The 25,924-nt window shown below is 47.3% G+C and overlaps 1 protein-coding gene across 1 annotated transcript in view; it reads right to left on the minus strand.

The window, feature by feature from the left end:
* CRYBG2 (crystallin beta-gamma domain containing 2) overlaps positions 1-25,924 on the minus strand; it is a 46,781-nt gene that overhangs the window by 2,081 nt on the left and 18,776 nt on the right. Inside the window, exons 7-18 of the mRNA XM_053267542.1 lie at positions 20,982-21,108; positions 20,169-20,204; positions 18,156-18,292; positions 16,904-17,030; positions 14,559-14,701; positions 13,113-13,239; positions 11,588-11,620; positions 9,714-9,826; positions 6,085-6,214; positions 3,313-3,452; positions 1,856-1,979; positions 144-302 (exon numbers count right to left, since the gene is read on the minus strand). Of these exons, the coding sequence (XP_053123517.1) occupies positions 144-302; positions 1,856-1,979; positions 3,313-3,452; positions 6,085-6,214; positions 9,714-9,826; positions 11,588-11,620; positions 13,113-13,239; positions 14,559-14,701; positions 16,904-17,030; positions 18,156-18,292; positions 20,169-20,204; positions 20,982-21,108 (1,396 nt within the window). The remainder of the gene's footprint in view (positions 1-143; positions 303-1,855; positions 1,980-3,312; positions 3,453-6,084; positions 6,215-9,713; positions 9,827-11,587; positions 11,621-13,112; positions 13,240-14,558; positions 14,702-16,903; positions 17,031-18,155; positions 18,293-20,168; positions 20,205-20,981; positions 21,109-25,924) is intronic.

Below are 25,924 nucleotides of genomic sequence, written 5' to 3' on the forward strand. Positions count from 1 at the left end.
GGGAGAGAGTCCTGCTCAAAACCCTGGAGAGCTGCTGCCAGTCCGTGTAGACATTACTGAGCTAGATGGGCCAAGGGTCTGACTCGGTATAAAGGCAGCCTCCTATATTCCTAAGCCACATAAAGCAAAGAGAGAGCCCTTACCTGGTTCTTCATGAGGCCCTCCTCATAGTACCAGTTGGAGCTGATCTTGTCATTGAGCTCCGAGACCAGCACACGCCCTGCTTTCATGTCTTCTGCGTCATCCGGGACAGACAGGAAGGACTTTAACTCTTGGTTTTTTATTTGGAAGTAGATCCGCCTCTGAGGGGGAATGAAAGTGAGTTGGAGGTAGAAAGGAAGCCACTGTATATTTGCTGGAGTTATCTGATTGTGGAACAGTCTGCTTACAGTGTATGTTGCTAGAGCTATCTATGCTGTGATTCTGTGGGAGCACATCTGGGGCAGAGCTTCAGTGCCTTGCATCGCTCCTTGACCCTGCCCGCCCCGCTCTGGCATGGCTTGCAAAAGCAAGATGCAAAATAAGAGAAACCAGGCAAATTAGCTCAGCTTGCATCATTTATACAGGCTACAGGGCTGTAAAATTTAGATTGCCCAGTTGCAAAAACTTGTTTGTTTTAAGCATGAAACACACCATCCTTCATGATCTCAACTGGTGGCACACTGTGGGTTGTATTTCATGGGCTCCCTTGTAGATGTTTCCTGCCTTGGGCATACCACTGGACTTTGATGGCCCATAGATCCCTCCTTCTGGCCCTATACTTCAACCTCTTTCTTCTATTTGACTGCTTCATCGCCCTCACCCTCTTTGGCAAGGGCTAACCACATGCCATCCAGCACAGGAGCTCCTGTGTATACAAAGATTCCTCACTCTGGCCTGCCATTTAAATAAGTTCAGAAGTTTGATTATGTGGGATTTTAGTCTGAGTTTCGAACTACACAGCCATGCTATCCAGCCCCTGCTAAGGTATTCTCAAGGGGCTCCATGGAGCAGAATATCTGAATATCTGCTAAGATATTCTCAAGAACCTGCCTCCATGGAACAGAAGAGAACAGGTATGCTGGGGAAGAGAAAAGACCATTGCTGGTTCCTCTGGAGGCCCACTCACCTTGCCAGCCAAATCACAGAGACAGTGTGGTGTAGTTGTTAGAGTGCCTCGGAGACCCGAGTTCAAATCCCCATTCAGCCACATAAACTCACTGGGTGACTCTGGGTCAGTCTCTTATCTCTCAGCCTAACCTACCACACAAAGTTGTTGCGAGGATAAACATAACCATGTATACTGCTCTGGACTCCTTGGAGAAAAAGTGGGATAGTAATTTTCCAGGGTGGAAGTGACAGGGCACTATGCTGGTCACAATATTTATGTATTTATCGATTTAATATCAGGAGATAGCTTCTGGAATTGATCACCCAGGTGAATTTCACAGGAGAACTCCACAGAGATGACCAGTCCCAACACACACACACACACACACACACACACACACACACACACACACACACACACACACACACCCTGTGTAATAATGAGAACTGTCCACCAACCAGATCATCCCATGGATCCTTCTCTGTAATGGCAATGAGTGCCAGGCATCCATCCATGTAAGTGGGACTCGACAGCAATTCTGGTTCCCCCCCCACCCTGCCCCACCAATCTACTTGCTCTATCTCCTTCCTAGAATCAGGCCTGGCAACCTGTGTAAATACCAACTTGGTGATTTCCAGAGAAATAAGACCGGTGTGCCGCACACCTGGTTATGTTGCTTCTGCTAATTCCCCAGCCACAGAGGGAGTGGCGAATTCTTTTGTCCCTCTTGCTCCCCTTGCCAGAATCAAAGAACTGGGCACCCACCTGCTTGATGGGATAAAGAGAGCCGATGTGCTGGAGTCCACTGTATGTCAGCCAGTTGGTGATCTCCATGCAGTCCAGCAGCCACTGGTGGCCCCGGAAGTCGCTGTGTTCACACAGCACCCATCTGAGCATGGAAAGTATGCAAGGAGAGAAAGAGAATTCGTTCAGATTATTTCACTTCTACATTTGGGAACAGGTATTTGAAAAGGGGCACAGTCTAAGTTTGCTGCTTTTAGACACTGATAGTGTAACCCACAGGAGCCAGCTTAGGGTAGTGGTTAGAGTGTTGGACGAGGACTGGGGAGACCTGAGTTCAAATCCCCATTCCACCTTGAAACTCACTGGGTGACTCTGGACCAGTCATGTTTCTCTCAGTTTAACCTAACTCACCGGGTTGTTGTGAGGATAAACATAACCATGTACATAACTGCCTGCAACTTAGCACCTTTTCTGGGCTCCTTGAAGAAAGAGTGGGATATAAATGTAAATAAAAAAACAAATAACACACTAGGGCAGTTCACATGCTTGGTACTTGGGTAGGAGATGTGTCCTACTCAAGTTTGAGAACTGTGCATGCTCCCATTTGCCAGTCACGTGCGAGTAAAAAACAAGGTAGGAGGCAGTGTGCGGGGGAGTGATCACCTGCTAAGTAGCCACTGGGTCAGAGGGCTCCGTCCTACCCAGCTCTTTAACGAGGTAAGAGGGAAAGCCCTCTGGGATAGAAATCTGAGTAGTAGCCGCAGTCCTAGTTTTGTAGTGCTGCAACTGGTAGTAACAACTAATAGCCTACAGCGGCTGCTACTTCCGCTAATAAACAGCCCTCCATCAATCAACTGCCAACTACTTCAATCCAAAACCTTCCCTATTAGCTGCAAACAGGGGCAAGATGCAGAGTCCATAGTCCACTCCAATATATTCTCCGCATCCCTTGATGCCCGTGCATCAAGGCTAATTTAAGGGGAAAGCTGGGAAAGTATGATCCTAAGAGGTGCAGTATCAACCACTGCGAAGTCAGACCCTGTTCCCTAGTAAAAACATTGACTTCCTAGCCTTGAAGAAAGCGCCGTAATTTGTATGGAATTTGGTAGTGCGGCCACAGGCCCCACTGGCAAAGTAGCACCCTTTAAAAGTGGTAGCTCTCTTTATTTAGTGGAGTGGGGAGAGGAAATCTCCCTATTCATCCCAACATAGCATCTCTCTCAGTGGCTGTTGCTACTGGGGACTCCTTTGGTCCCCAGTCTTTAGTCTTTGAGCCCCTTTGGGAAAAGGGAACCATCTTCTTCTTCTGTGTAAAACACTCTGAGAACTTTTTGGATGAAAAGTGGCATATAAGTATGGAGGAGAAGGAGGGAAGAGGAGGAGGAGGAAACAGCAACATTTCAAGGGCGATGTTTCAAAGCTCTAGCAACCAGCATTTCTCGTCACCAGGAATACTCTGTGACCAGTAATACACTTACATTCCGCCCTTTACCCGCACGGAGAGCACATGGTTGTTGAATCCCTCAGCCTGCAAGCTGCGCACTTCACTGTTCAGCTCAATCTCCTTCCCTTCGAAACACTCCAGTCCATGTAGAAATATGGAGGGCTCAGAGAAGAACTACGAAAAGGAGAGAAAGCAGTGAAGAACAGGGGCAGAATGGATTGGGGTGGTGAGATAGCAAACCCCAAGGAAGTCTGGGAAGGGGACTTAAGGGAGGTAAGATAATAGCACAACCCAGGACGACCTTAAGACTGACTGTGATGGTGACTGACTGAGAACAGACAGTACATAGGAAGCTGCCTTATACTGCGTCAGACCCTTGTTCCCTCTGCTTAGTCTCGTCCCCACTAACTGGTTGCAGCTCTCCAAGCAGGGGCGGAGCCACCATTGGCCGAACGGGTTCAAATAACCCAGGCCGCGCCCAATCAGAGGCCGAGCCTCGCGGCCCCGACACACACCCCGCGTCAGACGCCAGACGCGGGGGTGCTGGTTTAGCTCCCGAGGCCCCTGTTTGGGAGTTAAATGGCCACTGTGTTTGCGGCGCGGCCAGGAGTGGCTCTTCCCTGACTTTAAGGCAGGGAAGAGCCGCTCCTGGCTGCGCTGCAAACGCAGCCCCAGCCCAAGCCTAACTCCCACGGCGTTAAATGGCCGGCTCCTGGCTGCGCTGTGAATGTAGCACAGCCCCAGTCTAGCTCCCGAAGGGGCCACGCAGCCCCTTTGGGAGTTAAATGGCCAGCGCCTTGGGGCTCCATTCGGGAGCCTGACCACACACCCCGCGTCTGACTCCAGATGCGGGGGTGTGGCTAGCCCCTGAGTCTGATGTCAGACGTGGGGGGCAGGGTGAGCGGTGCCGCCGCCGTGGCCAGGCTCCATGCCTATCTCCATGGTTTCAGATTCTTTGTGGTCTAACCGTCTTTATGCAAAGCATGTCCTCTACGACTGGGCTGCATGCGAGGTCCCTGTTCCCAGAAGGGACAACACATGCATTTATGGGTGAGCAAGCTGTGAGCCACATATTAGATTTCTGAAACAGGAATGTGGGGGTTGAGAGATTGGGCGGGGGCCAAACTACTGTCGGACAGAAACTTGCCCCTCTTGGCAGATTCTCTAATAGGGAAATCAGGAAGATTGCTGGTCAAATGGAGGATTCCTGAGATAATGTGAAGTACTTTGCATTCAAGAACTGCTTGGGACAGCATGAATACTACGACGCTATCTTTAATTTTTCTTTAGTTAAGCTAGAACCTTGGAAAGGGCCCAATAATTAAAGTATCAAATCCAGTCAATAACATCTGGTAGTCTGTGTGTAAATAGCATCATCATCATCATCATCGCCAACTTGAAGGGCAGTGCTCAGATTTAGGGACCCACCAGGGATACTGCACAACTGGAAAGGCAGTTCAGTGCAATCGGGTTGCTGCAGAACTCTTAAAACTGCTTCTGGGCAGCAGCCCAGCATTCCTTAATGGAAGGAGTGCTGACAGCTGCCCAGAAGCTGCAGGACACTGCCTTCTACCGAATCAGACCCTTGGTCCATCTAGCTCAGTGATTCTCAAACTTGGGTCCTCAGGTGTTATTGGACTTCAACTCCCATAATCCCCAACCAAAGGCCACTGAGGCTGGGGATTATGGGAGTTGAAGTCCAATAACACCTGTCCAAAATCCCTGATCTAGCTCATGTGGTCTACACTGACCGGCAGTGGCTTCTCCAAGGTTGCAGGCAGAGTCTCTGCCATACCTATCTGGCAATACCAGGGAGGGAACTTGGAACCTTCTGCTCTTCCCAGAGTGCCCCATCCCCCGAGGGGAATATCTTACAGTGGTCGCACGATGGAGTCTCCCATTCAAATGCAAATCAGGACAGACCCTGCTCAGCAAAGGGGCCAATTCATGCTTGCTACCAGAAGACCAGCTCTCCTCCCACATGTCAGAAGGAAATGGACTATAGGGATGGCACTGCACTGAAGTTTGTAATAGGAAAAAATCTGCTGGAGGCTTTACTCACACAGCTTTTGGTTCAAATCTACTCCTGAATGGAGTGTTCCAGTCCACATTTTTGCTGCACTTACTCCGAAGTCCTTGCGGGCTATCAGGGACGATCACAGACATGACTCTTCTCCCCTGCCCCATACCGAGGCTGTGCATTCTGGCTTGCCGCGAAGCATGTCTGGCTTTAAAAAAATCCTCTAGTTTTAGAGGTATTTGGAAAAAACCCGGGGCTTCTGTTATGCCCCGCAGATGTGTGAGGTGGCCATGCCAGTAATTCCATATTTTTCAAAAGAGGAGAGTAGATATACCATTTATGCATCTCTGGAAATTCATTTGATTATAGGAAGCTGAACTTACATAAGGTTGTTGTGAGCATACTAGAAGGGCACACAACTCAGATATCCTCAGCTGCTTGGATAAGGAGGGCTCTAGTGCACTGTACTGGGGATCTTTGTTGTTGCAACTAGTTACCTATAATCAAATGAATTGATCCAGATATTTGATCCAGATATGTGGTATTCAGAGGCATGCTGCCTCTGAACATGCAGGCTCTACTTAGCTGTCATGTACAGAACTCTCTCCATGCAATAGGCAAATTCTTTTCTAAAGTAATCTAGTGGCCATTACCACATCTTAAGTGGCTGTGAGTTCCATAAGTTAATTTCACACGATATTAAAAAGACACTTTATAAGCAGAATTAGAACATAAGAAGAGCCGGAAACAAAAGTGTAACAGCTGTTCCGAAGAGGCACCACTTACAATGGGGACTTTCTTCAGTGAGTGGATGGCTGTGGTGAAGAGGCAACCCATTGAGGTCAGCGTTGGATACTCGCCTTCAGAGAGAACATGCTGATCTCCATCATAGCGGGGGCCATCATACAGAATCCAGCTGAAAGGGGAGAGAGAGAGAAGCACTTGACTCTGCTTTTCAAGGGGAGGCAGTTCATGGTGTGGCTACAAAACTGGTTCAAAAGGCACTTCAAAGTCAAGAACAGCGAGGTTAAAAACCCTCACCTTAAATATAGCTAAGAATAAAAATGCTCTGCACACGGGATTGGACTTCCAACTATGAAATTCTATAAATAAATAAATAAATAAATAAATGTAGCAAAACTGCCTTCACTGACACTGATGCCTGTTAGAGTGCCTATGCTCACCCCCTGGTAGCATCCAAGTACTAGAGGATTCCGCCCAACCTTTCCCTTTCCCGCCCTCAGTAGTTCTGCTATTGCTTTGTTGATAGTTGTGATGCAGAATAAATACAACTAGCTGGGCCGGGCGCCAGGGGCGTAGCTAGGGGAGAGGGGGCCCATATTCATTGCTCTCTCTGGCGGCCCCCCAGAGTGAAGGAGATAGTGAAGAATATAGGGAGGGATGGACCCCTTAGGTTCTGGCAACTCTGCTTTGAAGTGGCTTTGCTCGATATTTACCCCGCAGCATGAAGCCATGAGTGAATAACTTCTAGGGGGAGAGCCCTCCCTTGATCCCTCCAACCTGGACAACTATAGACCTGTGTCTAACCTCCCCTTTTTGGGCAAGGTGATAGAGCGTATGGTGGCGTCCCAGCTGCAGAGGGTTTTGGATGATACGGATTATCTGGACCCTTTTCAATCTGGCTTCCGCCCCGGGTATGGGACTGAGACTGCCTTGGTTGCCCTAGTGGATGACCTACGCCGGGAACTAGACAGGGGGAGTGCGTCCCTGTTGGTTCTGCTGGACCTCTCGGCGGCGTTCGATACCATCGACCATGGTATCCTTCTGGGCCGCCTCTCGAGTATGGGAATCGGAGGCACTGCATTGCAGTGGTTTCGGTCCTTTCTTGAGGGGAGGGTTCAGAAGGTGGTGCTGGGGGACTACTGCTCGGCCCCGTGGCCGTTGGCCTGTGGGGTCCCGCAGGGATCGGTCTTGTCCCCCATGCTGTTTAACATCTACATGAAGCCGCTGGGAGAGGTCATCCGGAGATTTGGACTGAGTTGTCAGCAATATGCGGATGACACTCAGCTCTATCTCTCCTTGTCATCTGATCCTAGGGAGGCGGTGGATGTCCTGAATCGGGGGCTGGAGGCCGTGATGGGGTGGATGTGGGCTAACAAACTGAAATTGAATCCGGATAAGACGGAGGTACTGTTGGTCAGTAGGAGAGCCAATCGGGATGAGGAGATTTTACCGGTTCTGGATGGGGTTGCACTCCCCTTGAAGGAGCAAGTACGCAGCTTGGGGGTACTACTGGACCCGGCTCTGCTTTTGGAAGCTCAGGTGGAGGCGGTGGCCAGGGGTGCCTTTGCACGGCTTCGGCTGGTGCGCCAGCTGCGTCCCTTTCTCGAGAAGGCAGATCTGGCCACGGTTACCCACGCCTTAGTCACGTCGCGGCTGGATTACTGTAACGCGCTCTACGTGGGGCTGCCCTTGAAGAATATCCGGAAACTGCAGCTAGTGCAAAACGCGGCAGCGAGGGTTTTATCCGGAGCTGCCCGTTGGGAACATATCACCCCCATTTTGAAAGAGCTGCACTGGCTGCTGGTTCGTTTCCGGGTCCAATTCAAGGTGCTGGTTTTGACCTTTAAAGCCCTAAACGGTTTGGGCCCGGGGTATTTGAGGGACCGCCTGCTCCCAAGGGTTGCTGCCCGCTTGACAAGGACATCTGAGGGGGCCCTGCTCCGGGTGCCGACAATGAGGGAGGCCCGGCTGTCGTGCACTCGGGACAGGGCCTTCTCTGTTGCTGCCCCCAGACTCTGGAATGCTCTCCCAGTGGCCATTCGTTCCTCGGACTCCATCACAGCTTTTAGAAAGCTTTTAAAGACTTGGCTTTTTACCCAGGCTTTTACATGATCATTTTCTACTGCAGCCTCTCTGTGTTTTTATTTGTTGTATTGTTTTTATGCCTGTTTTTATATGTTTTTATATTTTTAACATGATGTTTTTATTGTCTTTTTATTGTATGTTTTTAACTTTTGTAAACCGCCTTGGGGTTATCTTTTTAACGAAAGGCGGTATATAAATGCAAAAATAAATAAAATAAATAAATACTCGTGGGTCAAATGGGCCGTAAGCCAGAATTTGGCTTTTTTAAAGCCAAATCTGGCCACCTAGCTTCAAAGTACACTTGCGGCATGAGGGAAGCAGCCCCTCCCCTCTGCTCTCAGGTTTTGTTTTGGTGCTGGTCCACATTGCATGCCTTCATGTTATCCTTCTAGCCAGTGGGGAGAGAGAGAGAGTAAGAATGCAAGAGCACTCATTGCGTAGGAACACACAATGTTGCCTTCCAAACCTTGGGCCCTAGATTGGGTGCCTTTGTATACTCTAACAGATTTCTTCCCTTTTTTCCAACACTTGCATGGTGTTTTGACCAGCAAAAACCTTAAGCAAACAGACTAATATTGTTCAAAAAAGTCAGCTTGAGCAAACACAGAGGTTTTACTTTTGTAACTAGAACTTAAAGAGTTTGCTTCCTGCTGCTAGGCAAGCCAGCTCGATTTGCATTTCTAAAGAGCTACATCTGCATTCCTATAGTGTTATGATGTTAATCTTATCATGATTAATGATATCTTATCATGTAAATGATTCTACATCATTGCCTCGGTGCCTATTTGCTCCAGGGTTTTCAGAAAAAGTCTGCTAACTTGGCAAAGAGGCACCTTTTAACGTGGTGATTCTCTTTATTTAGCAGGGAGAGAGTAACTGGCCCTATCGACCCCCAGCATAGCATCTCTCCAGTGGCTGTTGCTGGTGTCTATCTTGTGTTTCTTTTTAGATTGTGAGCCCTTTGAGGACAGGGATCCATCTTATTTATTTATTATTTCTCTGTGTAAACCGCCCTGAGCCATTTTTGGAAGGGCGCTATAGAAATCAAATGAATGAATGAATGAATGAATGAATAAAATAAAATAGAACCAGCATTTTAAAAACCCGGAAATACATCTAGATAAGCTAGAATGCGGAAGATAAAGCCCGATTTGTGTGTGGAGTGAGTCCAAGGATCTCGAATTGACTTTGGGGTAAGTTTGGCTGGTGTGTGAATGCACACACTCTCTTCTGGAGGTGATTCGAGGTAACAGCCCTGTCTGTAAAAGCTCCTGCTAAATATAATCACCACTTTAGGGCTGTTCTGCAACAGTACCGGTGGTGCTTTAGGCACATGCAGCAGCGTGGATGGTGGTCAACCACCTGTGTTTGGCTGCACTGACTGTCAATGAATATATATATATGAAGTGTGCAATCAGAAGTACACCTTAAAGCAGCACCAAATGCTGTTTATTCAGATGAACACAGAAGCAGGGATGCTTGCCACCTGTCGCAAGAAAGCAAAATTCTTGGAATCTTGGAATCACACCATTCAAACACGTTCTACCATTTATATCCAGCTTGTCCAACAGGTGAAACATCATTACCTGCCTCCATGGACCCTGCAGGAACCCGGGATGAAGTTATCTGGGAGAGAAGCTTGGTCCTCTGTGAAGGAGATTTGGTCCCCCAAGAACTCTGATTCTGAGAAGAGCTGGATCTGGTGAGCCAAACGGGCAGACATGAGCAAACGGGAGCAAATAAGAGGCACGGAGGGTTGGAAGTGGGCCAGACAGGAGACTACCTATATACCATAGAGGTAAACTGGTTCGACAGTCACCCCGTCTCCCCATGGAATCCTGGGAACCGTAGTTCTGTGATGGAGGCTGGGAATCTCACACAGAGAATTCTCAACATTGTAACTACAATTCCCAAGGATTCTTTGGGGAAGCCATGGCAGTTACGCTGGTTAAAAAAACCCCACACAAATAAAAAATAAAAAATAAAAATAATAATAAAATAAAAGATAAACATGACGATAAAATAAAATAAAGATTACAGTGGGTTCTTTGCTCTTGGTGTGAGCCCAGCTTTCTTTTACCTATACAATTAGAATGACAGACATACATATCAGCACATCAAACACTGCACATCCTTCAGTAGCCGGGGATCGGTTCCACCACTCACTTGGCCACTGGCGGGGGATCAGCTTCGTGGAAGCCAGGTGAATGGTGGAACCAACTCCTCACTGCTAGGGATGTGCACAAACTGGTTCATGCACTCCTAGGAGGTGGGGGAGGTTCCTTTAAGGGGCAGGGAGGGTGCCCTTACCTGCTCCACTGCTTCATCCGTTTCCGGTATGACGCTGACCAGGGCTGTGCCGGTGGGGGGAAAGCAGTGGAGCAAGGTGAGGGCATCTCCCTGCCCCTTAAAGGTTTCCCCCATCTCCGAATCGGCTTGAACGCTAGACTTTCGAACCAGTTCGTGCACATGTGTGCACCTGCCTATGCACCTGTGTACACTCCCTGTGTGCACCTGCCACAGGGAGTGCTGGGTGGTGTGCTGCAGCTTGGAGCAGTTTGCAGGTGCTGCCGGAGCAGAGATAAGCACCTTCTAATTAATGTTTGAAGGCGCCTCTTGCCGCCCCGCCCCCACCCTGTGGTGCCCACACTGGCCGCTACTGTCTTCCTCATGTATTTCAGGAAAGCTGATCACTGGAAAAAATAGAAGTGCCATGTATACTTTAAAGAAACCTTGCAAACATTTATTAAACATGCAATGCAGCTTTGAGGACTGAGAAGGGGAAATGGGTTAATGACATCACAGGTTCCAGCCAATAGGCATCCCTATTCAGCTTCAAACGTGGTGCAAATCTGAACAAAAATTGTTCTTTCTAAGAGCTTACTTTGGAACAGAAGATGCAGCGAAACTACATCTGCAAGGAAGCAAATACAGAGTCTTCTGTGCAGTTGTGTAGTATAGCCTGCTCCTATGTGTTAGGATTTGGGGTGGGGAGTGGTGGGGTGTGTGATAGCCACTGGGTGGGTGAAGGCTCTGCCTGCATTCATGCCTACCCTCTTCACTATGGATCTCATGCCAGTGCTTTTTCGCCTCTTCTTCCCTGGAGAAGCCAATGATGGTTATCCCTAAATCCTTTGTTGGCAGCAATGAATAAAATTCCACCTGCCTCAGAAATCATGCCTCGAACAGGATTTTGAATGCCCCACACTCTGCTATGAGTCCCACCCTACAAGGTGACACCAACCAGCACAATCTTGGATACACTCATCTTAAGATTGGTATGTATCTATTTGGCATGTTTTATTCCTGACCATGAGAAAGAGTGACTATCAACACAAACAGAATTGGTTAACCCTACTGTGACCCTAATGGACTGAAATAAATCCCAAACTCTGTTACCCTGTTGGGAGTAGTGGGAGGGGCCATCCTCCTGTCTGTCTTCTAAAGTTCAATTTCTTACCTTAGAAATAAAATGAAGACTGTGTTCTCCAACCTAGAAGACAAAAAAATTGTGGCACATGACAGAGTCTTCAGCCAAAGCTAGAAAAATGTGTGAGGCACACATGCCCTTAATAGGAAAGCTAGAGATTATTTGCATTTTCATATCTCATCCTTCTTCTGAAAAGCTCAGGGTAGCATATATGGTCTTCTCCCCATTTTATCTTCACAATAACCCTGAAAGTGTGTCACTGGGCCGAGGTCACCAGGGCGCTTTCCAGATAGGACCCTGCAAAGGGGTCACATCATATCTCTGAAGTGTGCTTCCACACTTCCTGCGTTGTGACACCACAGTCCCTACACAGACAGCAGGGTGCCGTTCACATTGCCAATGCTTTGTTTCAAATTTAATTGCTGCGATATAGAGCTAGGATGTTGTATATCCAGCAAAAAAAGTTGTTATTTTTTCGGATTGTCAGTTTCGGCGAGACTGCTCCCCCTGCTGTTTATGTTTCAAATGCGACTTGCCTGAATGGAGGCATTTTGCTGCTGTTGAGCAGCTGGTCTGGAAAGCACCCAGGTGAGCATCACAGCCAAGCAAGGATTAGAAACTGGGTCCCCCAGTTCCTAGTCCAATACTCTAACCTAGGGCTACCCAGCTTCATCCCTCTAGCTGTTTTGGACTACAAGTACCAGCATCTTTGAACCCATCCGCTCAATTATACCTACACCTCTGCCTGGGACCATCTGCATGCAAAGGCCTTCTACTGAGTTCTGACCCTTCCCCTACATAGAGAATACAATCCTGTGCATGGGTAACAAGCCATCGGGTACGGCCCCATCAAAAGGTCCCAATAACTTACTTAGGAAACTGCTATACTAAGTCAGACTACTGGTCCATCTAGCTCAGTATGGTCTACACCGACTGGTAGCAGCTTCTCCATGTCTTTCCCGCCCCTGCTTGGAAATGCCAAGGATTGAACCTGGGACCTTCTGCACGCCAGCAGAGAGCGCCTTCTTCAGTATGATCCCCCTCACTTGTTGAGGTCATCTGGAGAGGTCCGTCTGCAGTCTGCAGTGTGTCTGGTGGCGACTCAAAACCGGGTCTTCTCTGTAGCTGCTCCTGGTCTATGGAACGCACTCCCGGCAGATATCCGCAATTTAGGCTCGCTGTCGGCCTTTAAGAGAGCCCTAAAAACTTATTTGTTTGGCCTGGCCTTCCAAGGCTTGTAGAGTGTTATTGTTGTTGTTTAAAAGTATTTTAATTGGTTTTAAATGGTTTTAATTGTTTTTGAATTGTTCTTATATTGTTTTTAGCACTGTGCTTTGAATTGTGTGTTGTTATGTCCTTTTAAAAGTTGTTGTACACTGCCCAGAGCCCCTCGACGGGGCGGTTTATAAATGTAATAAATAAATAAATAAATAAATAAAAATAAAATAAAATAAAATAAAATAAATAAATAAATAACAGATGCTCTGCCACTGAGCTACGGCACCTTCCCCATCCTGAACTGTGAATAGATGGATGCAAGGTTATGGATTCTCACCTGTAAGATAGGCTGCACGGAGGAGATCCGGCAGTTGCTAGCGCCCCAGTCTTCACAGTTGCGGTACACGCCTTTCTCCAGAATATACTGCTCCCCTGTGAAATTCTTATCTTCATAGGCAACCCACCTGGCCATGGAAATGCAACCACATGATCTGTTACCTCAACAATGTAGATCCCAAAGCGTCCACAGTCCATTGTGTATCTTGCACTGGAAATCATCCCTTCCCCCTTGGAGCCCAAACAGCCATGGCACATGACATTTCTTGACCCAAGGGACACACACTCTGCCCCCTTACTTCTGCCCCACCAGCACTGTTTCCACTGCAAGTTGGGTAGGCTGTGCTTTGAAGGTGCCACCTATGCTGCAGTCCTGAGCATCCAGTCAGCTGACCACCACCACCCCACCCAATGACCAATCCCTATTCACCAAGTCCTGTAAAGCCTTAGCCTCAGACTTTGCTCATCAGGTGGGGATGCTACCTGACTACAGTCTGACTAGAGCATCAGTTGCTCAGGTAAGTTCAGTTTATTTATGGTCGCTGATCAGAGAAATCTATACATACAGCTCACACTGTAACAATAGCTAATCCAGCTATTCATAGACCTTATGGAGTCCAGCTATACAGATAGACTCTTACTTTGAATTCCAATGGCAATGAGATAGAACTTAGCAACTGCATAAGCAATTTTGTCATCACTATCAGATAGAAGATCGCTAACATAAAATTCATCCAGGGAGCCAGGGTAATTTGCTAGGAGGGGCACTATTAGTTCACAGTGAGTGTTCCTGTAGAAAATACAGTATAGTAGCACATGTGGTAGCGTCTCAATAGCTCCTGCCTTGCAAGGACAAAATCACTCCACGTAAGGGCTTTTTTTGATCCTGCCTTCAATCACAGCAGAAGGTAAAATGTCAAAGCGTGCTAGTGTGAAGGCTTTATGGAATTTTGCTACTGTAAGCTTATCTTAGTAATCAGCTGCTCTGTTGCTCAAGCCTGCCTGGGTTTGACCAATCCCTGCTCCTGAACCTTGATTGCTATCTTGGAATTTGAACCCTGCCTATTTTGGAACATGTGCCTCTTTCTGGCAGGGATGTGCATGAAATGCGATTCGGAATCCGAATCACACTACATCTCTTTAAAACGGAGGGATTCCACATCCCCTTTAACATGGAGGAGAGCAGGTCCATACCTGCTCCTCTGGCGTTCGCTACCATTTCCTTAAGTGCGGGCCTTTTTCTAGTTATCAGCACGCGCAAGCTGTGATCTCCCCCAGCTGCCTCTGTGTGATGCCAGCATGCACACTGCCTCCCCGCATGTACAGCGGCATTTGTGTGGTCAGCAACCATTGTCTTCTGCAATTTTCTTGGGGCTCACCTTCCCAAACACATACCCTCTTCCTCCCTCTTAGCCTATTTGCCTCTATTCTTCCCTGGGATACTCACACTCCGCTAAGGACGTGGATGGACTGCGTTGTGGTCCCGTAATTGGCCAGCTCAACATCAGGCAACGCTTCAGTGAACTCAACACTTAGGCCATCTTCAAAGTCCATGGCCTCGAACAGCACAAGGGCCGGGTCCAAGAAGTCCTGCCCAGGTGAGAAAAATAAACATATGTCAAAATGCAGCATGCCTCTCGATTTGGTCTCCAAGAGGGAGGTGTGCTGTCAACGCTAAATGAAGACTGGACTCCTCCAAACCCTAGGAGAGGAAATGGGTGCAACTTGAAGTCATGGGTTTAAATCCTGTAGGAAGGGAACAATATTCATCATAGTTGGATTACTTGCATTGCTTCCATACTATGGCCCTACTAGGCATTCCTCAGTCAGCTGGAAGGCAGAATTATAACTCGGGCTTCACATAGCATTTGCCATAGCTCTATAATTCCCATTTCATTTAAAAAGTTGGACCATCTGCTGGGCTCTGGAGTTCTTGCATTGAGTAGAAGGCTGGACTAGATGCTCTCCAGGTTTCCCAGGCTGCACCAAAGATTGCTTGATCAGGCCAAGGGAAAACCCCTTTGAGGTGTGGATCCAACGATTCACTCACATCTATGACTGCCATTTTAGTGTGATTAGCTTTGCAGCCAGAATCCATTCCAAATGAAGCAAACATCAAAAGTAATTTTGGAAAGGTTTTGTTTCTATATAAAGAGTGTGATTAGTGTGAGTTTGTGTTAGAAGTTTTTAATTATAAAGCTTTAAACAGCAGGCTTCTTAAGAAGTAGGAGGGCTAGCAGCTCAATCAATAAAGCCCCCCCCCCCAAAGGAAGGAAGGAGAGGAGAGCTGATCTTGTGGTAGCAAGCATGACTTGTCCCCATAGCTAAGCAGGGTCCGCCCTGGTTGCATATGAATGTCGTGAAACTGTTAGCTAGGTTAGCCCAACAGGATTTTACACAACCCCCTTCAGCACTCTCCCTGAGAGTAACCAGAAAGCAGAACCAAATGAAGGAAAATAAAAGGTTCACAAAGCAATTAGTCAATGGATTAAGCCCCCTGAACTGAAACTAGGTACCCTCCTCTAACGCTAACTGAGCAATAAGTGGAAGGAAAAGACAAAACAAGGAATGAAACAAGTGAAGAACACAGAACAAGGAATTAAGGGAACAATGCAGGAAAGTACAGACAGGGCAAACTGGGACACAGAAATGGTTGAAATTCAAGAGCACACTATCTGCAGCCAACAAAGTTGCAAACAACATCAGAGCAAAGAGAGACTGTTGAATATATATGGCTCAAGAGAACCAGCAGCCAATCAGGCTTCCCTGAGTCAGCACTTTGGCTTTCTTCCTTAGGATCTCCTACACCTGTGTGACTCCCACTGAGCCTGCCTCTTGAGACGTCGTCTCAAGACAGGTGAAATCCCAGGCTCTTCCCCATCAGAGATCATGTCTGGCAGCTGTTGTGAATCCTCAGCTCCAGAGTCTGGTTTCTCTGCCAAATCCTGTGGCTGTGCCTCTAAGCCCTCACTAGCTGGTAAGTCGTCCTGCTCTGACTCTTCTGAGTCAAAAGTCTGAGCCATGACAATGAATGAGAGACTAGAAGTGTGAGCACCATAAGATATTCCCCTCAGGGGATGGAGCTGCTCTGGGAAGAGCAGAAGGTTTCAAGTTTCCTCCCTGGCTTCTCCAAGATAGGGCTGAGAGAGATTCCTGCCAGCAACCTTGGAGAAGCCGCTGCCAGTCTGTGAAGACAATACTGAGCTAGATAGACCAATAGTCTGACTCGGTATATGGCAGCTTCCTATGTTCCTATGTAAGGAAGGAAGAAAGGAAGGTGGGGGAGGAAGGGAACCTCTTTGTCTTGTGCCTCTGGGTATACTATAAGCTCAGTACAGTTGGCTGTTCACTGCTCCTTTTGCTATTGACTATGGTAATTTACGTCCACGGCATTACAGACATTTTCTCCAAACCCCACTGCAGGCAGAAAAGTCCTACTATGCTTCCACTCCACCCTATCAAGAGCTTTTTCCAGAGTTCTTTTTAAAGAGATTGTGAATTAAGTGGCTATTCTATAGCTCTGTGGCTGGGATGGAAACAGTAGCCTAGAAAAATTCCACAACAGCTTTACCAGTCCACACTGGCCAGGCTGACACTGCAATTGCACTCTGGCAAGGAGATGGAAATCGGGATCATAAATCCGGGATCATTATAAATCAGGCCTGCAGCTTCGAGAGGAGCTTGAGCCTTGACACTTCTCATTTCAGAAACCTAGTACTGGCTACAGATAAAGGAATGCTTCTCCTTCCATAGCGCTATGTCCCTATCTCCAACCTATGATCAGGATCTCACCGTCCGGATGAGCCGAAGTGATACCAGCTGTTCATTGTAGCCGCCCCATTGTGTCCAGTCATGGTATTGGCCCTCCTCCAGAAGATACTGGTGGCCGCGGAAGCCTTCCTTCTCGTAACCAACCCAGCTGATGAGAGAAGCAGACAGACAATAAGAGAGAGCAGACAAAGGAATAACATAAAAGTGACTCCCCCTTGTTTCCTGTGGACATATAACCATCTGCAGGTTGTCTTGCAGCCTGTGGGACAACAGACAACATTGCTTACATCATAGGAACATAGGAAGCTGCCATATACTGAGTCAGACCATTGGTCTGTCTAGCTCAGTATTCACAGACTGGCAGCGGCTTCCCCAAGGTTGGAAGCAGGAATCTCTCTCAGCCTTATCTAGGAGAAGCCAGGGAGGGAACTTGAAACTTTCCGCTCTTCCCAGAGCGGCTCCATCCCCTGAGGGGAATATCTTATAGTGCTCACACTTCTAGTCTCCCATTCATATGCAACCAAGGTGGACCCTGCTTAGCTATGGGGACAAGTCATGCTTGCTACCACAAGACTAGCTCTCCTCTCCTAAACAAGATACATTACAGTATTTTTGTTCCTCTTGAAAGGCGGAACATGGGAACATAGGAAGCTGCCATATATGGAGTCAGACCATTGGTCTATCTAGCTCAGTATTGTCTTCTCTTCACAGACTGGCAGCAGCTTCTCCAAGGTTGTAGGCAGGAATCTCTCTCAGCCCCATCTAGAGATGCTGCCAAGGAGGGAACTTGGAACCTTCTGCTCTTCCCAGAGCAGCTCCATCCCCTCAGGGGAATAGCTTGCAGTGCTCACACTTCTAGTCTCCCATTCATATGCAACCAGGGCAGATCCTGCTTAGCTAAGGGGACAAGTCATGCCTGCTACCACAAGACCAGCTCTCCTCATCAAGAGACAACACCCCAACATCGACATCTTCTGACTCTTTACACCATTCAACAAGCAAGATCTCTCTTGCACCCTGATGCAAGACCATTATTCTGTGTCATAACCTGATGGGGTTGATGGCAGCTGGTTTGCATGGACTGGGCTTCAGATTCCGTTTCTGGCATCTCTAACTACAACGCAGCAGACCCCTGCCTCAGCCCTTGGAGGGCCACTGCCATTCAACACATTCCATACTAGGACAGATGGCATGAACCAGTATAAGACAGGGTTCATATGTTCAATTGAAGGGCACATTTTGATATCCCCAGCAGGTCCTTTCAAATACTCACCAGCCTCCCACAATTTTCAGAGAGCCCACAGTGGGCATCTTGGAATCTTGGTTGTTTTCTGGTTTCTTCAGGTCATAAATATCTCGGCTGACTTCCCAGCTATGCCCTTGGAAATTTGGCTTCTCATAAATTAGAGCCTGTAGAGAGACAGACACAGGAAAGAAGGAGAGTAAAATTGTGGGTCATTTCATCAGACATTGTCTATTCATATTTGAGCCTATCCTTACAGCTGTGAGTGCTAAAACCTTAAGGGGAGAACTGATTAAAGCTGAGCCCCTGAAAACTCCTCCTCTAAGTGGCCAAAGAGCCACCTAATGGCACAGAGAGGAAGTAACTTGCATAGGGAGCAAGAGGTTGCCGGTTCAAATCCCCACTGGTATGTTTCCCAGACAATGGGAAACTCCTGTATTGGGCAGCAGCAATATAGGAAGATGCGGAAAGGCATTATCTCATACTGCACAGGAGATGGCAATGGTCCTGTATTCTACCAAAGAAAACCACATGGCTCTGTGGTCACTAGGAGTCGACACTGACTCAACGGCACATTGCTGGAGTCTCCCTTGTGTCTTTTTAGATTGTGAGCCCCTTTGAGATGGGAAACCAATTGTGTTCATTCATTTTGCTATGTAAATTGCTCGGAGAACTCTTTTGTTGAAAAGCAACATATAAATATGTTAATAGCAACAGCAGCAACAATATACTGTAGCTAGGGCTACAGGAGCTAGTGAAGGATTGGAATTTGTGTGTGTGTGGAGGGATGAGTTCTGCTTCCCCGTCTTCACTTCTGCTCTGACACACATAGCAGATTCTGACTCCAGAGTAGATCTTCCCCTCCCTCTCTTCCCCACCATCACCACTTCAGGCAAGCTTCTGGCCTTTTAAAAAACATTCCTTCCAATATATTTATCCAGTTCAGTGTTTGTTTAATGTCTTCTTCTTCTTTTTTTAAAGGGACCAATCCATTAAAAAAAATCCCTTGAAAGACTGCTTAAGGTGGGCTGGGGAAGTGGCTTCATGAGTGCCACCAGGATGAGCAGTGGCACTCTCTGGACTGGACTTTCGAGTGGCGGTCCAGTCCCCTGCCGGCCTGGGGGGCCTCCAAATGCTGGCCGGCGGGGGGTGGGTGGGCTCCAATTGCTGAGCTGCCCACTAATTTAAGTGGCAGGATTGTCCATGCAAAATGTGGCATCTCTCTGCAAGTCTGTGGGAAGTATCTTATTCAGAATCTCTTCTGAAAAAAGAAAAAAAAGTTTCCAGCTTTCCCTGAGCATGTTCTGGTGTAAAAAAAAAAAAAAAAGTGCATTGCAGCTTATCTAGTGGCAGTGGCAGCTTCGGGCCCCCCGAAAGGCCTTTAGGTCCAGGCTCCAAAATTACGAAGGTGCACCTCTGAGGATGAGCCAATCAGCACTGTGTGTGCTGCTGGCTGAGAAAGGAGGAATTAGATAGCTTCATGACTCCCACAAGTGCCAGCCAACCATCTTTCTACACAGTTGACTGGGGAGGATGGTGGCTTCATGTCTGTCACAAAAGTCAACCAGCCAATCAGTATGGGTGGTTTCTTTGGCAAACAGGCAGGACCACTTGCTGCTGAAGTCTGTTGGAAGTTTGCATGTCTATCCAAAAAGGGGTATGTGAAGATCTGCAGTATTTTCACCACTTGAGATGCGTATGACTGTATGTAGCCTTGGTTCTGAATCAAAAACCACATGACGAAGTTTCTCCTTTATGGCCTGCTTCCCTGTGCATACAAAAAACCCCTCTGCAAATATCCAAACAACACACTGAAAAGAAAGCATGCAAACTGGATGTGTATGCAAAACTAGCATATTTGCATAATGTGTTTTGAGTATACAATTTTTTTTTAAAAAAATTTAAACCTGAAACATTCTTCTGATGCCTCTTGCTAAAAAAGGCACATTTCTGCAGCAAGCCTAGATTCTCTCTCCCCCCTTCCCACTGAGCAGGATTTCTCTCCCCTGATCAAACACGGCGGCAGCTCCATTATGCTCTTACCTTGGGCTCCCCTGGTTTTTCTACTACAGGACAGCCCTGAAATGAGAATAGAGACCAAGTGAGAACTCCATGAGCTGGTTTCTTGATATATCCATGAAATTCATTTTGCGAAAGTCCCGTTTTGTGAAAACGTATTTGCCATGCCCACGTAGCCCAGGTCTGCAAGTCATTTAATGGTACTAGAGAAAGACATGCTGTTCTGGGAGCTCCAGGTCTTAACACTCACATCAATTTGAGAGGATGAAAACAACTGAAGGAAGCCCGGGCAGGTGCACGGCTGGGGGAGTCAGTCATGTGACTTGCCTCTGGGGGCCTCCCCAAGGCAGTGGGTCCCCGGACAACAGTCTCCCCTTGCCCTATTATAGTTACGTCCTTGGACGCCTGAACTGATTTTGCACAGCTGAGGTTTGGTGCTGGAGAAAACTTCTGAGGATATCATGGACAGCCAGGAAAACAAACAAATGGATCATAGAACAAATCAAATCAATCCAGAATTTTCACTCGAGGCACAAATGACCAGGCTCAAACTATCATACTTCAGACACATTATGTGAAGACCCAACTCCCTTGAGAAGTCCATAAGGCTGGGGAAAGTTGAAGGAAAGAGAAGAAGAGGATGACCAGCAGCAAGGTGGATGGACTCAATTACGACAGCAATGAATGCACCACTGAGAGACCTGAAAGGTCAAGTTGAAGACTGATCATCCTGAAGAGAATCTATGTGGTCGCTAAGAGTCGACACCGACTTGACGGCCCTTAATAATCATCAATCAAGGTTTAAACAGGAATTTGGTGCTGCCAGGGAAAACTTACCAGCTTAATTGGGTGCATGGAGCAGATAGCGGGGTCCTTTGCACCCCAGGCTTGCAAACTGGGATACCCGCCAGGTTCCAAGACGTAAGGGTCATCGTCGAAGAATGGTTTCGAGTAAACAAGCCACCTACCGAGCAAAGAAAGAACAATGAATGGCTGGGAAACCCAGGCAGTGCCATGTAGTTACCAAACGGAATACAGAGGCACATCCCAACAGTAGCCCCAGAAGGGACGAGGGCGGTACAATATCAGTCCTGGCAATTAGCAATCGATAGGGCTCTTCACACGGCTCTTAAAAGGGTAGGACAAACATCCTACCCAGCTTTGGGAGCTGTACACACTCCTGATTTTCAGTCACATGCTAATGAAAACCTAGGGAGGAGGAGGAGGAGGAGGAGGAGGAGGAGGAGGAGGAGGGAGTGATCGTCTGTGAGAGGACAGCTGGGTAGGGCAGCGCTGTCCTATCCACCACTTGTACCCAAGTGCTTTAAAGTCCTACTTGAACAAGGTAGGGGGTCATGTGTCAGCAAACGTCAAGAGAGGAGGAGGGAGAAGTGATCACCTGCTAGTTTCTATCTGGGTAGGACATAGGAACATAGGAACCTCCCTTCTACCGAGTCAGACCATCAATCTATCTAGCTCAGTATTGTCTACACAGACTCAGACTGGCTGGCAGCAGCTTCTCCAAGGTTGCAGACAGGAGTCTCTCTCAGCCCTATCCTGGAGATGCCAGGGAGGGAACTTGGAACCTTCTGCTTTTCCCAGAGTGGCTCCCATCCCCTAAGGGGAATATCTTACAGTGCTCACACATGTAGTCTCCCATTCAAATGCAAACCAGGGCAGACCCTGCTTAGCAAAGGGGACAATTCATGCTTGCTTCTGCAAGACCAGTTCTCCTCCTGGATGGCGTGGGATGTGCTTTTCCTCCACCCTCAGTACGGTGCTGGGCACACAATCTGGGCTGGTCATCAGCGTCCTACCCAGACTGAGGCTAACCGATGATCACTTCCCCCTCCTCCTACCTCGACACACAGCGGTTTCTTGGGAGCCTGGTTGGATGCTCCTCCTACCCCGATTTTGCTCCTGAGAACCAGCCTTCCAGGTATGGTTTCCATGGTCTCAGCTTAGCCCGGACACAGTGAACAAAGGGGAGCTCAAAAAGCGTCTCAGGGAAAGAGAGCCCTGTGTTCTCCGTGCTTGTGACTGCACTTCAGCTGTGCACACGCTCTGCAGCCTGCACTGGTCCCTGTGTGAGTGCAGTCAGAACATCTTCCAAGATAAAACTGGATTCCAAATATTACCCTCCTATAAGACATCCATAAACACCTAACCCTAAACAGCGTGTTGCAAGTTTATAGCACACCACTGTCATTGGGTCAAGTCTGGATTTACAAAACACTCCAGACATACTTGCACAAGAACAAATACACACTTGTCAGTTGTAAGGTGAGGGAAATGAAGCCACCAGCATCTAATTGCCACTGAGTCATGTGGATGTGCATACCACAAACATATATACATAAAAAATAATTAAATGAAGATTTATTTTCATGACACCTTTTTAAGTAGGGTGGAGCTGAAATGATTCAGGATGCACCTGAATCACCTTAAGCACCTTAAAAAGGGCCGTCTCCTATAGAGTGCCCAAATGACCTTATACTTCAGTTTTGCAGTCTTAGAAACAACATACACCAAGTTTTTTTAGAAGCTTATTTCAAGTGCCTTGCTGTGTGCTTAATGTGATTTTATGTTTAGAGGCAAGTGTACCAAGTGTGGAAACCAGGGTCTGGCTAGCGGTATGAAATGTATGGTTAAAGCTTATTTTTCTCCCTAAGGGTTTGGCACCTTTGATAGTGAAGGATGGCTTTCAATCACAATGGAAATTACTAATAGCAAAGAAATCCTATTCACTTGGATACTCTCTGGATAGTGTGGGGCCATGAATGTGCCAAGGTAGCCCTCAAAAAAGGCTCCTAGACATCACACACCAAAACGATCTAAGTTACGTTACAAGTATGTTTTATCTTGGGAACCAAATATATAACTCCAAACCAGCTAGGTACCTTAGCACGTTAACGCTGCCTAAGTACAGAAGGATGTTCACATTGGCATGTTTTTCTGGTCTCCTGTCAGTTGGTACTGGAGGGTAGGTTTAAGCAGATTCTTTATGAGGAATGGGCATGCCCGTGTGGAGATGGTGCAGTTGAGTCTATAGCTCATGCTTTATTATACTGTGTTTTTAAATCGAGATTCTCGTACTTCTCTTACAGAGAAGATAACTTCTCTGTAAGAAGAGAACTTTTCAGAGAAGAGAACTTCTCTGTAAGAAGTAAGAGAAGACTTCTCTTACTTCTCTGACCATGATTCTGACGTTACATATATTGTTGACAAATTTTGTGTGGTAGTTAATAGATCAGACAGACAATACTTAATTCAGTTGTTATACTTTAGGATTAATTGTTATTAATGCTTACAGTTTTTTATCTGTCTACTTTGTATTGCTGGTCAGCAGTTGGCGCACCTAGGCAATCCAGACACTCGGACCGCCCGGCCACAAAGCTTACAACACCACAGGCTTACAAAACACTTTTCTAACTGCGTAGGCTCATCGGAGTGCCTCGCAGTTCTCAGAGGCCTCTGAGCCAACAGTCAGGCTCAGCGGCCACTCCCGCTCTGCCTGCCACCACCACAAGGGGCAGGGGAGGCCTGCTTGCCTCACCCTGCACCCCCCAGTTGCGCACATAGCAGCTGGAGTATAGGTGGCTCAGCCTCGTGGCGGCATCAGAAACAAGGAGGTCTCGCGGTGGCGAGGAGGAGGAGGGCTTGTCACAGTGGGGGGGGGGGTGCTCCCGGGCCTTGGAGGTCACGGGCCGGGGCTCCAAGGTCCGGTGGTAAGAGCACCTCTGATGGTGAGAGACTGAAATAAAACTGAACTGAACCTTAGAAAGGGACTTGCAGCTTTTTCTCCCATGGAGTACACCTGACTTCACAGGAACATAGGAAGCTACCTTCTACAGAGTCAGACCATTGGTCCTTCTAGCTCAGTATTGTCTGCACAGGCTGGCAGTGGCTCCTACAAGGTTACAGGCAGGAGTATCTCAGAGCCCTATCAGGAGCTTTTCCGCACAAGGCTGTTACCGCAAATCTCCTCCTAGTTCACAGACCAGCCAGACTTACCCCAAGTCCATATGAGATCTTTGGAAGCACCCTGCACACAAACCGGGCTTTGTCTTCCAAATTCTAGCTTGTCTCGATGTATTTCCAGGTTTTTAAAATCCTGGTTAAGCGAGTTTTCCTTAAAACACTGCAGCAAATGCCAGGGAGAGGAATTGACTAGATGCCTAATACATAATCATTAACATGATAAGAGGGAAACACTCTTTAGGAATGCAAACAGAACTGCCTTACTTAGATGCAAAGAGTGGAAAAAAACAGTTTTCAGCCACTCTTTGCAAGTTCTAGTTACAAAACCTCTGTGTTTTATATGCCCAAGCTGACTTTTTTGCACAATATTAGTCTGCTTGCTTAAGGTTTTCACTGGTTAAAAAAGATATTTTACAAGCAAACATCATGCATGGGGGAAAAAGGAAGAAATCTGTTAGTGTATACAAATGCTCCCAGTCTAGATTTTTGAAGGTAACATTGTGTTCCTCCCGATATGGAGCTCCTAACATACTCCCCCCCCCGCATTGGCTAGAAGGGAAACAAGGAGACATGAAATGTGAACCTGCACAAAAAGAAGGGCAGAGGGAACGGCTGCTTCCCTCATGCAGCGAGTGTAATTCGAAGTGGCATCACTCAACATTTACCCCAAGAGGTGGAAGCTATGTGTGGGAAAGCTCCTGGAAGCTATTCAGACATGGCTTCATGCTGCGGGGTATGCTTTGCAGCAGATTCGCAGATGTTTAATTTGTAGGATTCAATAGACCATTCACATAGGGTCGGCTCCTCTCCGCAATCCCTGCAGATCTTTTTCCTGTGTGCGTTCCCCAGCTTGCTCCGTGTTTTTTCTCCAACCAATCACATCCCCACAGAAGAAGCGACAGACTTTGTTGTTGTTGTTGTTAGTTTGACAATTGGTTATGGAAGACTGGCAAGACAAGTTGCCAAGCAGCAAGATCAAACAACAAACTGTTTAACCTGAACTGGCTGAATCTGACCCAAATCTTTGCTGACTTTTATAATGAACTTGTCTTTGTGACTGCCTTCATCACCTCATGTTCCCCTACCCCACCCCAGACCATTTAAGAGGCCACGGAATTTTAAAGAATAAATCATTGCTTTCTCTCTGTGATGAAGGAAAATGCAGCCTCATGGAATCAGCTCTGACACAAAGGGCTCAGGTTACATTGGCTTCCAGGCATCGTCCAACAACATCTGCAAATGTAAAGCCTATGTTCCTATAGTGACCAGTGAGAGTTTTTTAAAAAGCCAAATTACTTGCAATGACCCCCCAACACACATCAAGGGAGAAGTGGCGGGGCATACCAGAAAGTTCAGATTTATTATTATTATTGTTGTTGTTGTTATTATTGTTATTATTGTTATTAAAAAACTGCCATAAATAGAGGATTTTTTTTTACCCCGGACATAATTCAAGCCAAACTTGAATGCGTAGCAGTAATTTGAGGAAAAGCAGAATCAAGTGTGTACTGGTTCCTGATAGCTCACAGGGACTTGGGGGTAAATCCAGCTGATATGTGGACTCACACCCTAAAAAGAACAGCCCTGCTGGATCAGGCCCAAGGCCCATCTAGTCCAGCATCCTGTTTCACACAGTGGCCCACTAGATGCCACTGGAAGTCTACAGGCAGGAGTTGAGGGCCTGCCCTCTCTCCTGCTATTATTCCTCTGCAACTGGGATTCAGAGGCATCCTGCCTTTGAGGCTGGTGGTGGCCTATAGCCCTCTGACTAGTAGCTGTTAATAGACCTCTCTTCCATG

Source organism: Hemicordylus capensis, chromosome 7, assembly GCF_027244095.1.
Source record: "Hemicordylus capensis ecotype Gifberg chromosome 7, rHemCap1.1.pri, whole genome shotgun sequence".
Taxonomy (NCBI): Eukaryota; Metazoa; Chordata; class Lepidosauria; order Squamata; family Cordylidae; genus Hemicordylus; species Hemicordylus capensis.